Source organism: Scyliorhinus canicula, chromosome 19, assembly GCF_902713615.1.
Source record: "Scyliorhinus canicula chromosome 19, sScyCan1.1, whole genome shotgun sequence".
Taxonomy (NCBI): domain Eukaryota; kingdom Metazoa; phylum Chordata; class Chondrichthyes; order Carcharhiniformes; family Scyliorhinidae; genus Scyliorhinus; species Scyliorhinus canicula.
The window spans coordinates 95834146-95847887 of NC_052164.1; the positions used below are offsets into that span (position 1 = coordinate 95834146).

The following is a 13742-nucleotide window of genomic DNA, read 5'->3' on the forward strand; positions in this document are numbered from 1 at the left end:
CCGGGATCGAACCTGGGACCTCGGCGCCGTGAAGCTGCAGTGCTAACCCACTGTGCCACCGTGCTGCCCCACCCCAACCTATCCTAAAGTCCCGCTCTACATCCTTCGCACTTCATCAAATACTGTGATCTTCTTCCACCCGTGGCTGGAGCCACACCTGCAGCTTGGTGGCGTAATGAACACGGTTCGTGTTCGGAAATGATAAGAGCGCTAAAAACAGCTGATTGACCTATTGTAATTAGGCCTCATGGAGTCAGTCTGTGGTGAGAGATGTGGATTTGATTATTAATATTCAACGGAGTAATTTTTTTCTTCATTATTTAAGGGGATGTGAGCATCGCTGGCACGGTCAACATTTATTGAGTTGCTTACCACACCATTCTAGAGGGCAGTTAAGAGTCAACCACATTTGTGTAGGCCCGGGAGTCTCACGTAGGCCAGACTGCGTGATGGCAGCAGATTTGCTTCACATTAATGAACCAGATGGATTTATTTTATGACAGTTGTCAATGGTTTCATGGTCGTCATTACTGAAACTAGCTTTAAAATCCCAGATTTGTTGTTAATTTAATTTAAATTCCACCTGTGGCGGGATTTGAACCGCTATCCCCAGAACATTGGCCTGGACTTTGGATTTCTAGTCCAGTGACATTACCACTGCACCATCATTCCAGCTGCAGCTCCATCTCCAGTGACTCCGATGAAAAGTACACGCACATGTGCCCAGAGGACAACATGATCAGTCTTGACTTTGACACCTGCATAGGTAGCCTGGCAGTATTAATTGATGATGGGCAACCTAGGCTGGTGAGTGGGCCGCATGAGAGACCCTCCATAATCTCAGTGGGCAGACTGAAATTGGGCTTGTTCACAAACTACGATCCTCAAATAAGTTTAAATATTTTATTTTATTTTTTTTCAAAAATTTAGATTACCCAATTGCATTTTCCAATTAAGGGGCAATTTAGCATAGCCAATCCACCTGCTCTGCACATTTTTTTGGGTTGTGGGGGCGAAACCCACGCAGATACGGGGAGAATGTGCAAACTCCACACGGACAGTGACCCAGAGCCGGGATCGAACCTGGGACCTCAGCGCCGTGAGGCGGTTGTGCTAACCACTAGGCCACCGTGCTGCCCCAAGTTTAAATAAATTTCATATGCGCTGAATAGTTCATAGCCAATTATATGAATGATTAAGCGTTTTCTATATTAATAGCACTGTCATCAGCTTCAAATGGTAAAAACGCAAAATAAATATTTACACTTTGATTGGATGCAGATTCAGAGCAGGGCTCTCAAAGTCAGCGTTGCGTGCTGGCAGCTGGACTGCCCTGACTTTATGAGTGTATCAAAGCCGGGTTTCTTTGATCCGAGTTCGCCCCGCCAACACTGCCAGCGAGATTGGAGAAACTGGCACGCAGCCAAATCTCCATTCGTTGCAGCGGGTCTGGGGAATCCCGCCGGGGTGAATGGACGGAGAATTCCGGCCCACTTCAGTCATACCGGTAGGAAAAAAAACCTACGCGGATGGAAATCAGCGGAATGTGGCAACTCTGCGCGTGGGCAACGGTCAACAAAATGTCTCGTCAGCTGCCTCACGGCGCTGAGGTCCCAGGTTCGATCCCGGCTCTGGGTCACTGTCCGTGTGGAGTTTGCGTGGGTTTTGCCCCCACAACCCAAAGATGTGCAGAGTAGGTGGATTGGCCATGCTAAATTGCCCCCTTAATTGGAAAAAATAATTGGATAATCTAAAAAAAAAAAAAAAAATGTCTTGTGGGCCACACGAGGAACCCAGGTGGACCTCGTGCCTGGGCCGCAGGTTGCACAGGACTGCTCCAGAGTGAAATTCCAGGCATTTATTTTCCAGAAAATTGTGCACAAAACACTGAAATCCCGTCGTTGTCTTGTGGGCATCGAGAGTCAGAAGGAGCACGGGGGCGGCCCTAAAGAACATCCGTGATTGTCTTTACAAATTACCGGACCAATTGAATTAAGTTTCACAATTTACAGAGTTGACCTTTCGTTGCATGTCTAATAGCATCATTCTGTTCCCTCCCTCATGTAACAGACAAGAAAAAGTGCGAGATAAATGAAGATTTATCATCGCATCTGCCAGAAACATCTCAAAGTGATTCAACATTATAAGGAATTACATTGATGTTCAGTGACTATTATTAAATAAAGGGCAATATTCAGGAGAATTAAATATTAAACAGCGGATTGTTGCATTACTGGACCTCTTTCTGCTTTGGTGCATTGTTATTTCATACGTGGGTAAGTTCTGTAAATGGGAACATGTCCTCTGTCACCCCAGCAGAAGGGGCCTCAGTTTAACGTCTCATTTGAAAGACAGCACCACACTCCAGAAGACCAGTAAGAAGCCTTACAACACCAGGTTAAAATCCAACATGTTTGTTTCAAAGGCTCCATAAGACCATAAGACATAGGAGCAGAATTAGGCCACCTGGCCCATTGAGTCTGCTCCGCCGTTCAATCATGGCTGATATTTTCTCATCCCTATTCTCCTGCCTTCTCCCCATAACCCCTGACCCCCTTATTAATCAAGAACCTATCTATCTCTGTCTTAAAGACACTCAGTGAATTGACCTCCACAGCCTTCTGCGGCAAAGAGTTCCACAGATTCACCACCCTCTGGCTGAAAAAATGACTCCTCATCTCTGTTTTAAAGGATCGTCCCTTTAGAGTCTGAGATGGTGTCCTCTGGTTCTAGTTTTTCCGACAAGTGGAAACATCCTCTCCATGCCCACTCTATCCAGGTCTCGCAGTATCTTGTAAGTTTCAATAAGATCCCCCCTCATCCTTCTAAACTCCAACGAGTACAGATCCTCAAACGTTCCTCACATGACAAGCTCTTCGTTCCAGGGATTATTCTTGTGAATCTCCTCTGGACCCTTTCCAAGGCCAGCACATCCTTCCTTAGATACGGGACCCAGAACTGCTCACAAGGCTCCAAATGGGGTCTGACCAGAGCCTTATACAGCCTCAGAAGTACATCCCTCATCTTGTATTATAGCCCTCTTGACATGAATCTTAACTGCCTGCACTTTAACCTTAAGAGAATCTTGAACAAGGACTCCCAAGTCCCTTTGTGCTTCTGCTCTGTATTGCACTGGACTGTCAGCCTTGAGTTTTGTACCCAGGTCCTGGAGTGGGACTTGAACCTGAAACTTTGTGACTGAGAGGCGAGAGGCTACCGGCTGAGGCATTGCTGACAGGAGTGAAGTTTTCAACAGCCATGAGATTGGAAGATATTCCTTTCTCAGGATTTCCTCCAGTTGGTTTTAGTCAAGTGTTTTAGCTGTTGGCCATGGTCTGTGAATCTGTGGTCTCTGATTAGTGGTTTGCACACTTCATTGACTCACTATCTCTCTTTGTTCCAGAGCTCTGTACAGATCAGCTTTGAAGAAGGGCCCCAGCTACCATCCACGGCATGCATCAGTCAAGTGGCTTGTGTGGATCAATCTGAGCAGAGCATGGTAAGTTGATGGACGGAACAAGATGTCCATCGTCTGGCTGTTGGTCTTGAGAGAAATGAAAGGGCAGACAAGATGTCGGATCAGGTCGGAGAGAAAACTATCCCCTGACTGCACAATAGTAACTGGAAAAGATAAAGCCTTCTGCAGATGGATTGCGTGTGGTCACAGAGTTTAGGAAATGCAGCAGCTTTTTGCACACAGCAGGATGCCAGAATCAGCAATGTGATAATGACCAGATGATACACTATCAATGATGTTGGTTGAGGAATACATATTGGCCAGGACACAGGAGAGAAGTCCCCAGCTCTTCTTCAAAATGGTACTACGTTCACCTGAGAGATCAGACAGGGCTGCGATTTGAAGTCTCCTCTGATTAACAAGGGGGTCAAAGGGTATCAGGGTTCGGCAGCAAAGTGGGGTTGAGGTCACAATCCGAATAGCCATGATCTTCTTGAATAGTGGAGCACGCTCAAGGGGCTGAGTGGCCGGCTCCTGCTCCTAATTTGTATCTTTGTGTGAAAGACTATGCAGGCGTTCCCTGAGCACCAGCAATAAGATTAACCACCCCCCCCCCCCCCCTCCCCCAAACAAAATTTGGTTGAGTTACAATAACTACTTTATACATCATACAGCAGGTCCCAATTGGGCTTCCTTGCCGGTGTCTAACTGCCTGGCTTTATAGACCCTTAACGGGGAGCTCATATTCTGCAAGGTCCTCGGGGAAGTTCATTGTTCCCACCCCGTAAGGTGCTTGCAGGTTATCGCAACACCCATCCCCAGCAGCATGGTGGTTAGCATGGTGGTAATCCCAGGTTCGATTCCCGGCTGGGTCACTGTCTGTGCGGAGTCTGCACGTCCTCCCCGTGTGTGCGTGGGTTTCCTCCAGGTGCTCCGGTTTCCTCCCACAGTCCAAAGATGTGCGGGTTAGGTGGATTGGCCATGCTAAATTGCCCGTAGTGTCCTAAAAAGTAAGGTTAAGGGGGGGTCGCGTTACGGGTATAGGGTGGTTACGTGGGTTTGAGTAAGGTGATCATTGCTCAGTACAACATCGAGGGCCGAAGGGCCTGTTCTGTGCTGTACTGTTCTATGTGACACCTCCCACTTAGCTCACACCGGATCCCTGCACTTAGTCCCAGGCAACTGCCTCTTCTGGACACGGCAGCGCTGTAACTGAATGGGCTGGAGAGCTGTTGGCCAATCAGGTTGGCCGTTAGCTCTCCAAGGAGGGACTTCCTTCCAAGTGTGGACACAAGTCCCACCGGCTGCCAACCAATGCGCATTCGAGGGTAAAATGGCAGCAGGCCTGTCAAAGTCGGCGAGGACGCATTTCGAAAAATTAGGGCCATGGTGCCTGATAACTATCCTTCATATTCTGAATGTCAGAGCTCCAATGGGTGGTTCAAAAGGGATAAGTGGAACTTCACAATTTGGTGTGGACTTAATAACTCCTTCATCAAGTCAACTGACCCCTCAGTGTTAAAGGCGAGGTGTCAAGGATTGAATAAACTAATTTCTGACACCTCATTGATTTTTTTCACCTATAACTTCTTGTCCAGAGAACATTGCAATGAATCAGAAAGAATGTATTATCCAGAGAATTACGGAGAAAGTAGAACTTAAACCCAACGAGTCATAACACAAGATGACATTAAAATGAAGCTGGGATGGGCCATAGTGCGCTTCAAGACTGCTCCAGATCTACAAGGACATGGATGATCTTCTACCACATCACCATTCTCCTGTCTGATCCCCATATCTAAAAATCTTATCGATCTTGATCTTGAGAATATGCCATGCCGTTGTTTTCCTTCCCTGTGAGCGGCTGGTGCTATCTTTCTCATCAGCTTAAAATGTTATGTACAACAGCATTTGGTAAGTCCCCTCAAACAAAACACCATCGTCAGTCTTGCGAGTACAATCTAGTACAGACTAGTTTGTTTGCAGGATTGTCAGATACCAGTTGTTATGGGACCATCATCGGCTTACACAATCAAACTGATGTGAAGCCAGGAACTAAGGGGACATCAAGCAGTGTCCATCGTAATGGATTTTCCATATTCAAGGGTGTGTCAGCTGTGGCTCAGATGGTTTAGTGTTGAAATCCATTATTGCAAGTCCCACTCCAGGACTTGAGCACATGCACCAAGCTGACAGTCCGGTCCAGTGCAGTGCGGAGAGAGTGCCGCGGTGTTGGGAGTTGCTGACCTTCCGTTGAATCAAAGGGCCCTGTGGGCACCTCTGAGGAGGAGGTTAAAAAATCCTAGGAAAGTAGGGGAGTCAGTCCCGCTGTCCTGGCCAATATTTACCCTTCAATCAGCATCATTCCTGATGGTTATCGTCTTGCTGTCGGTGGTCTTTTATTACACTCCTGCATCATCTTTTATTACATTTCTTTGTGTGCTTTGATATACTACGGAGTGTAATATGTGTTACTCAAACCTTGGTTGCTGATGAGGTTTTCTGAATCTCGATGAAGAAGACTTGAACTCGCCCAGTAGTAACAAAAGGTTTATTGAGTAACTATAACAATAATTATGTGAGTTCTTGATTTTAACATTGATACTAGTGATAAGGTCTGCAAGATCTAACTACAGTAACTAGGCTTAACTACACTTACCATTTGAGCTAATCTGATACTCCTGTCCTGGTCACAGTTCACCCGAAAGAGAGAGAGCGGCACAATGTGGTTGCTCTTACCCCTGTTGGTCCGGCCCTCTAGTGATCATCTGGTGCTACTGATTACACATTAACCCCTTATGTACATGCACATACAGATCACTACAGCTTGCTGTGTACAAATTAGCTGCTGTTTCCCACATTATAACAGTGACGAACGCTCCCAAGGTATTTCATTGGGTGTAAAGATCTTTGAGACATCCGGTGGTGATGAAAGGTGCTGTTTAAATCTAAGTTTTGCTTTTTGTCTTCACGAGTGGTGCTCTCAAGCTCCTGTTCATGCCAGCTTTGCTTCAAATTTAAAGTGAATGGTCGGAACTTTAAATTGTGAGCAGAGAAGAGTGTTCAGAAAGAGGGCAATGCGGAGTGAAATCTCTGATTATTGTAAAGGGCTTGATTGCTAACGACGTATCTGTTTGCTGTAGGTTCTGTGCTGCCAGTTGGTGGTGGATGCAGTTCAGTTCCCCGTGTCGGTTACCCAGCAGTCTCCAGCTGCCGTTTCCATGGATTCCTACCAGGTGACCTTGGCTCCACTGAAAGCACAGGTATTCAGCGCATCAGTGATAAGTGATTGATCTTTGCTAACATTGATAAGTGATTGGCGTTCCTGTTCATTGTGCAAACATTCAAGAGAGATCTCGATGGCAGTTTGATGTCACCGTGAGCGGTTCTGGACACCAGACCTGAGGAAAGATATAAAAAGCTTGGAGAAAGTACAGCGCAGGTCGGTAAACCCGGTAAGGCCTCCGAGGGTCAAATTACACGGAGAGGTTCCACAGAACTAGGGTCATAGTCCCTGGAATTTAGACAGTAATCAGGTAATTTGATTGAAGGCTTCAAGATGATAAGGGGGAAGAGAGAGGGTACATAGAAAAAAAACTCTTTCTGTTGGCTGGTGAGTTTGTTACACGGGCACGTGATGTAAAACTGATTTTTTTTTGGGGGGATGAAATTAAGAAAAACCTCCGCACACAAAGGAGGTCTGGAACTCTCTTCCACAAACGGCAATTCGTGCTCAAACCAGTTGTAAATTTTAAAACTTGAGATTGTTGGATATCTGTTAACTAAAGTATTGAGCGACATGGGTTCAAGATCAGCCTTGGCCTCGTTGAATGGGAGAACAGGCTCGATGGGCTGAGTGGCCTCCTTCTGTTCCCATGGGCGGGATTTAGCGGCCCCTGTCTTCCGGTCCCGTATTATCAACACCTTGTGGTGGGTACCCTGCCGGTAGGCTGGACGAGCCACGCAAAAAGCCCATGGGCTGCAGCGGGATCGGTGGATGCCATCGGCAACCAATGGCTCGCTGCGTCCGAGTGGGAAACCTGCTACGATGAGAAACAAGTTTGCGTTTGGGTGGCTGCCATTGTTTCTCGAAGCCACACGGGCTTCTGAAGAGTTTTATTGTATCTTTTCTTCGAATCTTGTATCTTGGAGTGCCTGGCTAGGCCATTATTCCAAAGGATATTATTGTTTGTTTATAGGGTGGGAACGATTGCAGCAACAATCTGCAGCGCAAACACTCTGTAATTGTCAATGATTATTTTATGACAACTACACCTTCGAATCATTTAAAGATCAGTAAACAGTTACAAAAAAAAAACAATCACAGAATCACGACAGTACAAAGGGCGGCTATTCGGCCTTGAGAGTCTGCACTGGTCCTCTGATAGAGCACTCCGCCCAAGCTCGCTCCCCCGCCCTATCCTAATAACCCTTTAACCTAACCTGCGCGTCTTTTTTGGACACTATGGGGCAATTGGTTATGGCGAATCCACCTAACCTGCACGTCTTGGGACTGTGGGAGGAATCCGGGGCACCGGGAGAAAACACAGGGAGAACGTGGAAAGTCCACACGGACAGTGACCCAGCGGGGAATCGAACCTGGGTCACTGCCGCTGTGAGGCAGCAGTGCTGCCCACTGTGCCACCATCCCTCGAGGAGGCTCAGGAAATACTAATATGAGGGAGCTAGACTTCAGTAGCAGAGAGACTTGCTTGAGCTTTCTGTGGAGACCTGCTCTCCGTTCTGGACACCACACCTTGGAATGCATAATTGGCCTTGGAAGGGAGCAGAACAGGTCCACCAAAATAATACCGGGTCAGAAAGGATTAAATAATGAAGACAGGTTGCATAAATCCAGCTTGTGTTCCCTTGTTTCAGGTGGTATAAAAAATTATTTGGTAGGGTGAATACGGAGAACCATTTCATCGCACCCTAAAATTAGAGTTAAGCTATTCAGTTTTTATTTTAAATTTAGAGTACCCAATTCATTTTTTCCAATTAAGAGGCAATTTAGCATAGCCAATCCACCTACCCTGCACATCATTGGGTTGTGGGGGCGAAACCCACGCAAACACGGGGAGAATGTGCAAACTCCACACGGACAGTGACCCAGAGCCGGGATTGAACCTGGGACCTCGGCGCCGTGAGGCAGCAGGGCTAACCCACTGCGCCATCGTGCTGCCCGAGTTAAGCCATTCAGGAGCAAAACCATGAAGCTTGCCCTATCAAACAAAGGCTCTGAACAAATTTTGGTGAACTCCAACAACCTTCTGAAGCTTTCAAAACCGAGATTAATAATTTTCTGTCGGGTGAGGGTAACAAAGGAACGTGAAGCGAAGTGCAGACGAGCCATAGTCTAATTGAATGGTAGAGTAGGCCCAAGTGCCTAAATGAATATTAGCACAAGAGAGAGGGATGACCTCAGTTCAGGAAACCAGGACATGCAAGCAGTTGGGGTAGAGTTGAGAGGGCAGCACGGTGGCGCAGTGGTTAGCATTGCTGCTTCACCGCCCCGAGGTCCCAGGTTCGATGCCGGCTCTGGGTCACTGTCCGTGTGGACTTTGCACATTCTCCCCGGCTTTGCGTGGGTTTCGCCCCCACAACTTAAAAGATGTGCAGGGTAGGTGGATTGGCCGAGCTAAATTGGAAAAAATGAATTGGGTACTCTAAATTTATTTTACAAAAGGGTAGGGATGAGAAGTGATAACTCTTGATCCCGCTACGAATTTTATATGTTCCAATGAGATAATCTGTCATTCCTCTACACCTCTGGAAATACAGGCCCATTGTATCGGAGACCTCTCACCGCTGGAATCTGCCGAGTAATATTTGGATAGACCCAGAGCTGCTGGGTATTTTTTTAATGTGATTAGGATGACATAATTGGCGCATGTCATGCAGGAATTGGAGATTAAAAGAGACGGCCCCTTCTTTTTCTCTCTGCTCTCTCATGAAGCCAATGAGCTGATTGTTCAACCCGGGGAACGTGGCCAGGCGCCCATTTCATTCCACTGCCCTTCATTAACGAGGCACATTTAATTAAAGAGAGAGACAAAGAACAGAAGAGATAACGCTACAGTGAAATATAGCCATGGCGCCATCTGCCCCCCAGCGCGGAGGCGGACAAGCGGAGTTTGCATCAGGAAATCGAGCTCAATCAATATTATGTTAATCAGCAATAAAGTAACACTTAGCAAAAGCTTTGAAGATGAATTAATAATGGGAGGTTTAATGGCTACCGAGAGCTGCCTGTTACTGTGAAGAGGGAATTTGTTGCAAGGCTGATTGTGCAGACTCAAAAGTAATGTATCTGACATTTCTCTTACGATACATCGTTGAGCCTCTCAACTGATGACTGGAGATCATTAAGTTATAGTGATGGAGAGGAACTGCAGGGGCATTAATCAAAACCAGAGTGCTTTTTGCTGCCATTTACCTTGTCAAACTGCCATCTGGTTATCCAATTTTATTCACAAAATTAATCTAATACGAGATGGAATTTAGGATAACTGCCACTAGTCTTTCCATTTGTCACTCGCCGTCCACAAGGACCTATTGATTCTAAAGAAAACGCCCATCGAATCGAACGCCTTGATGAATGGATCACGGGCAAATAGGGTTGGGTTGCCAACTCTCCAAGATTGACCTGGAGTCTCCGGGAATTGCAGATCGACCTCCAGAACACTGCTGTGTGCAGCCCTGGACATTTTTTTTTTTAATTGTGTTTTTCCCTTCACTTAGTATGAAGACACTGAAAATGGGAAGAGAAGAGGCTGTTTGGGAAACAGTTAAGCATCTTGCAGCTGGGTAATGAGGCACTGTGTCGCAAGGATGGGTGTGTTGGGCAGGATTTACCCCACTCCCCACACCCACGCGGCATGTTTTACGGCGGTGCAGATGGCCCACCGGGACCAGCAGTGGGATCTTACTGTCCCGCTGCTGTCAACAGGGTTTCCTATTGGTCGAGCACTCAGCTGCTCGGGAATCCTTGGCGGGAGGGAGTGTCACTGTCGGCGGACTGGACAATCCCACCCATTGTCTGACAAATGGCTGGACTGTGGGGGCAATGCATATGATGAAACCTCCAGAAATATATTCAATTAAAGTTGGCTACCCTAAGACAGGGTATTGCTAACTTCCCCCTTTGTGGCGCGTTAAGCAAATCATAGTCCAGAATGCTCTGTGTTCAATCCAAAGCGTGTCCTGACTTCAGCTAGGGCAACAATACTATTGCATCATTGTCAATGGCTACAAGGTCATTGAGCTAGCAAAAAGTGGAGGGGGGGGGGGAAGAATCCCTGCTGCTAATTGCTACCTAATGACTGCTGCGGATGTGAATGTTAAATACAGACAGCATTAGATTCAGCTGCAATATCTCACAGTCAGCCAACCCAAATTGTCTTTTAAAGAAGAAAGAAAACCTGATTTTAATAAGCTTTTGGTGTAGCGCCTCATTGCAAAAAAACTCTGGATTGGCTAAAATGGCATTTAGAATCACTGCCGTGCAGAAGGAGACCGTTCGGCCCATCGGGTGTGCATTGACCCTCCGAAAGAGCACCCTACCTAGGCCCACGCACCACCCTATCACAGTAGCCCCATCATATCTTTTGGACACTAGGAGTCAATTTTATCATGGCCAATCCACCTAACCCGCACATCTTTGGACTGTGGGAGGAAATCGGAGTACTGGAGGAAACCTATGCAGACACGGGGAGAATGTGCAAACTCCAAACAGTCACCCAAGGTCGGAATTGAACCCGGGTCCCTGACACTGTGAGGCAGCAGTGCTAACCACTGTGCCGCCCATTAGCAACAACTCGCTGAGCTGGATCGATAGGGGCTGGATGGAGCACTCATTGGGCTGCATCTGGAGTATTGTGTACAGCTCTGCGATTCACAATACAGTACGGGGGAGCCCTCAAACTGACAAAAGGTACAGAGATGAACAACTGAAATGATGATTGCCAGACATAAATGAAGATTTGAGACAACGAAATGTTGGGGACAGGTGTGTAACTTTAAACAGGGTGTGCAAGACAATTACATTGGAACACCTTACTGAAAATTAGGGGTACGTTCCTTCGAGTTTAACAAGGTTTAATTGGACAGGTATCTTGAAGGAGTATACGTTGTTTTAATTCACAGCTGGAACAGCAACACGACAGATATATGGTTTAGCCCAATGTTGAGTTTTTTTATGATGGGGAGATGCCGGCGTTGGATTGGGGTGAGCACAGTAAGAAGTCTTACAACACCAGGTTAAAGTCCAACAGGTTTGTTTCAAACACTAGCTTTCGGAGCACTGCTCCTTCCTCAGGTGAAGGAGGCAATAAAGGGGCAATTTAGCGTGGCCAATCCACCTGAGGAAGGAGCAGTGTTCCGAAAGCTAGTGTTTGAAACAAACCTGTTGGACTTTAACCTGGTGTTGTAAGGCTTCTTACTGAGTTTTTTTCATGTATCTGTGTCTGGATTCAAATACAAAGAACGGTCACTTGGATGAGATACTGTAAGGTGGGCAAACCCCTGGGAACCTTACCCTGGCTTGAGTCAGGGGAGCCTCCGTTTCATGCCTTCTGCTGATGCCTGAGTTAAGACTTGATGGGAGTAAAGATTGTGGCTATGAGCCTGTGTCATGCTCTTACGTAGCACCGTACACATTAGCCTCTGAATGTGCTATGCTGCAGGGCCATCTAGAGGAACGTGGCTGAAGCAAAATAATCCCGTTGCCAGTCTCGGTGTAACTTCCAGGAGAGGTGTGTGTGTTTGCTGGACATGGCCGCTGAACGTTTTCTCTAGGGTTTAGAGGAACGAGAGGCGATCTCATCGAAACGCACAGGATTCTGAAGGGGCTTGACCGGGTGGGCGTCGAGAGATTGCTTCCGCTGGTTGGGAGAAATCCAAAATGCGGGGGCACAGTCTCAAGATAAGGGGCTGACCATGTAGGGCTGGGATGAGGGGAAGTTGCTTCATCCAAAGGGTTGTGAATCTTTGGAATTCTCTACCACAGAGGGTTGTAGATGCTCCATTGTTGAATAGGTTTAAGGCTGTGGGATAGGCAGATTTTTGGTGTCTTGGGGAATATAAGGGACATGGGAACGGGCGGGAGAATAGTGTTGAAATCCATTATTGTGTTGAATGGAGGAACAGGACCGATGGGCCAAATGGTCTGATCCTGTTCCTGTTTCTCACGTTGCTTTGTTAATTTTTCTTTCGTTCTGCAGATGGAGATTTGTTTGGAAGAAGCAGATGTTGAGGGCCTGCTGGTTACTTGGTCATTTAAGGAACCCCCTTCTCTGTCCCTTACAGTCACCTCCAAACTGCAAAGAGGGGTAAGAGAATGAACAAAGTTTCATTATTTTAGGTACTTAATTTAATTTAAACAAGTGATTGGGGGATGCTTTCTGCCCGGGTGAATCATTAGCTGAGCCTAAGCAGTTGAATTTAGCTGTTGTCCTCCATTCCTGAGCTCGGCCAATCATAAACGATCAATATCTAATTAGTAAGTTTGCGGAAGACACAAAGGTTGGTGGAATTGCGGATAGCGATGAGGACTGTCAGAGGATTCAGCAGGATTTAGACCGTTTGGAGACTTGGGCGGAGAGATGGCAGATGGAGTTTAATTCGGACAAATGTGAGGTGATGCATTTTGGAAGGTCTAATACAGGTAGGGAATATACAGTGAATGGTAGAACCCTCAAGAGTATTGACAGTCAGAGAGATCTTGGTGTACAGGTCCACAGGTCACTGAAAGATGCAACACAGGTGGAGAAGGTAGTCAAGAAGGCATACGGCATGCTTGCCTTCATTGGCCGGGGCATTGAGTATAAGAATTGGCAAGTCATGTTGCAGCTGTATGGAACCTTAGTTAGGCCACACTTGGAGTATAATGTTCAATTCTGGTCGCCACACTACCAGAAGGATGTGGAGGCTTTAGAGAGGGTGCAGAAGAGATTTACCAGGATGTTGCCTGGTATGGAGGGCATTAGCTATGAGGAGAGGCTGAATAAACTCAGTTTGTTCTCACTGGAACGAAGAAGGTTGAGGGACGACCTGATTGAGGTCTACAAAATTATGAGGGGCAGAGACAGAGTGGATAGTCAGAGACTTTTTCCCAGGGTAGAAGGGTCAATTACTAGGGGGAATAGGTTTAAGGTGCGAGGGGCAAGGTTTAGAGGAGATGTACAAGGCAAGTTTTTTTACACAGAGGGTAATGGGTGCCTGGAACTCGCTGCCGGAGGAGGGGGTGGAAGCAGGGACGATAGTGACGTTTAAGGGGCATCTTGAC

General features: G+C 46.8%; 1 protein-coding gene across 1 annotated transcript in view; it reads left to right on the forward strand.

Moving 5' to 3' along the window:
- Window positions 1-717: 717 nt before the first annotated feature.
- The window catches only part of c2cd2l (c2cd2 like), a 40519-nt gene continuing 27494 nt past the window's right edge, over window positions 718-13742 (forward strand). The window contains 4 exon segments of the mRNA XM_038778805.1: window positions 718-807; window positions 3287-3499; window positions 6601-6720; window positions 12679-12786. Coding sequence (XP_038634733.1) covers window positions 718-807; window positions 3287-3499; window positions 6601-6720; window positions 12679-12786 — 531 coding nt within the window.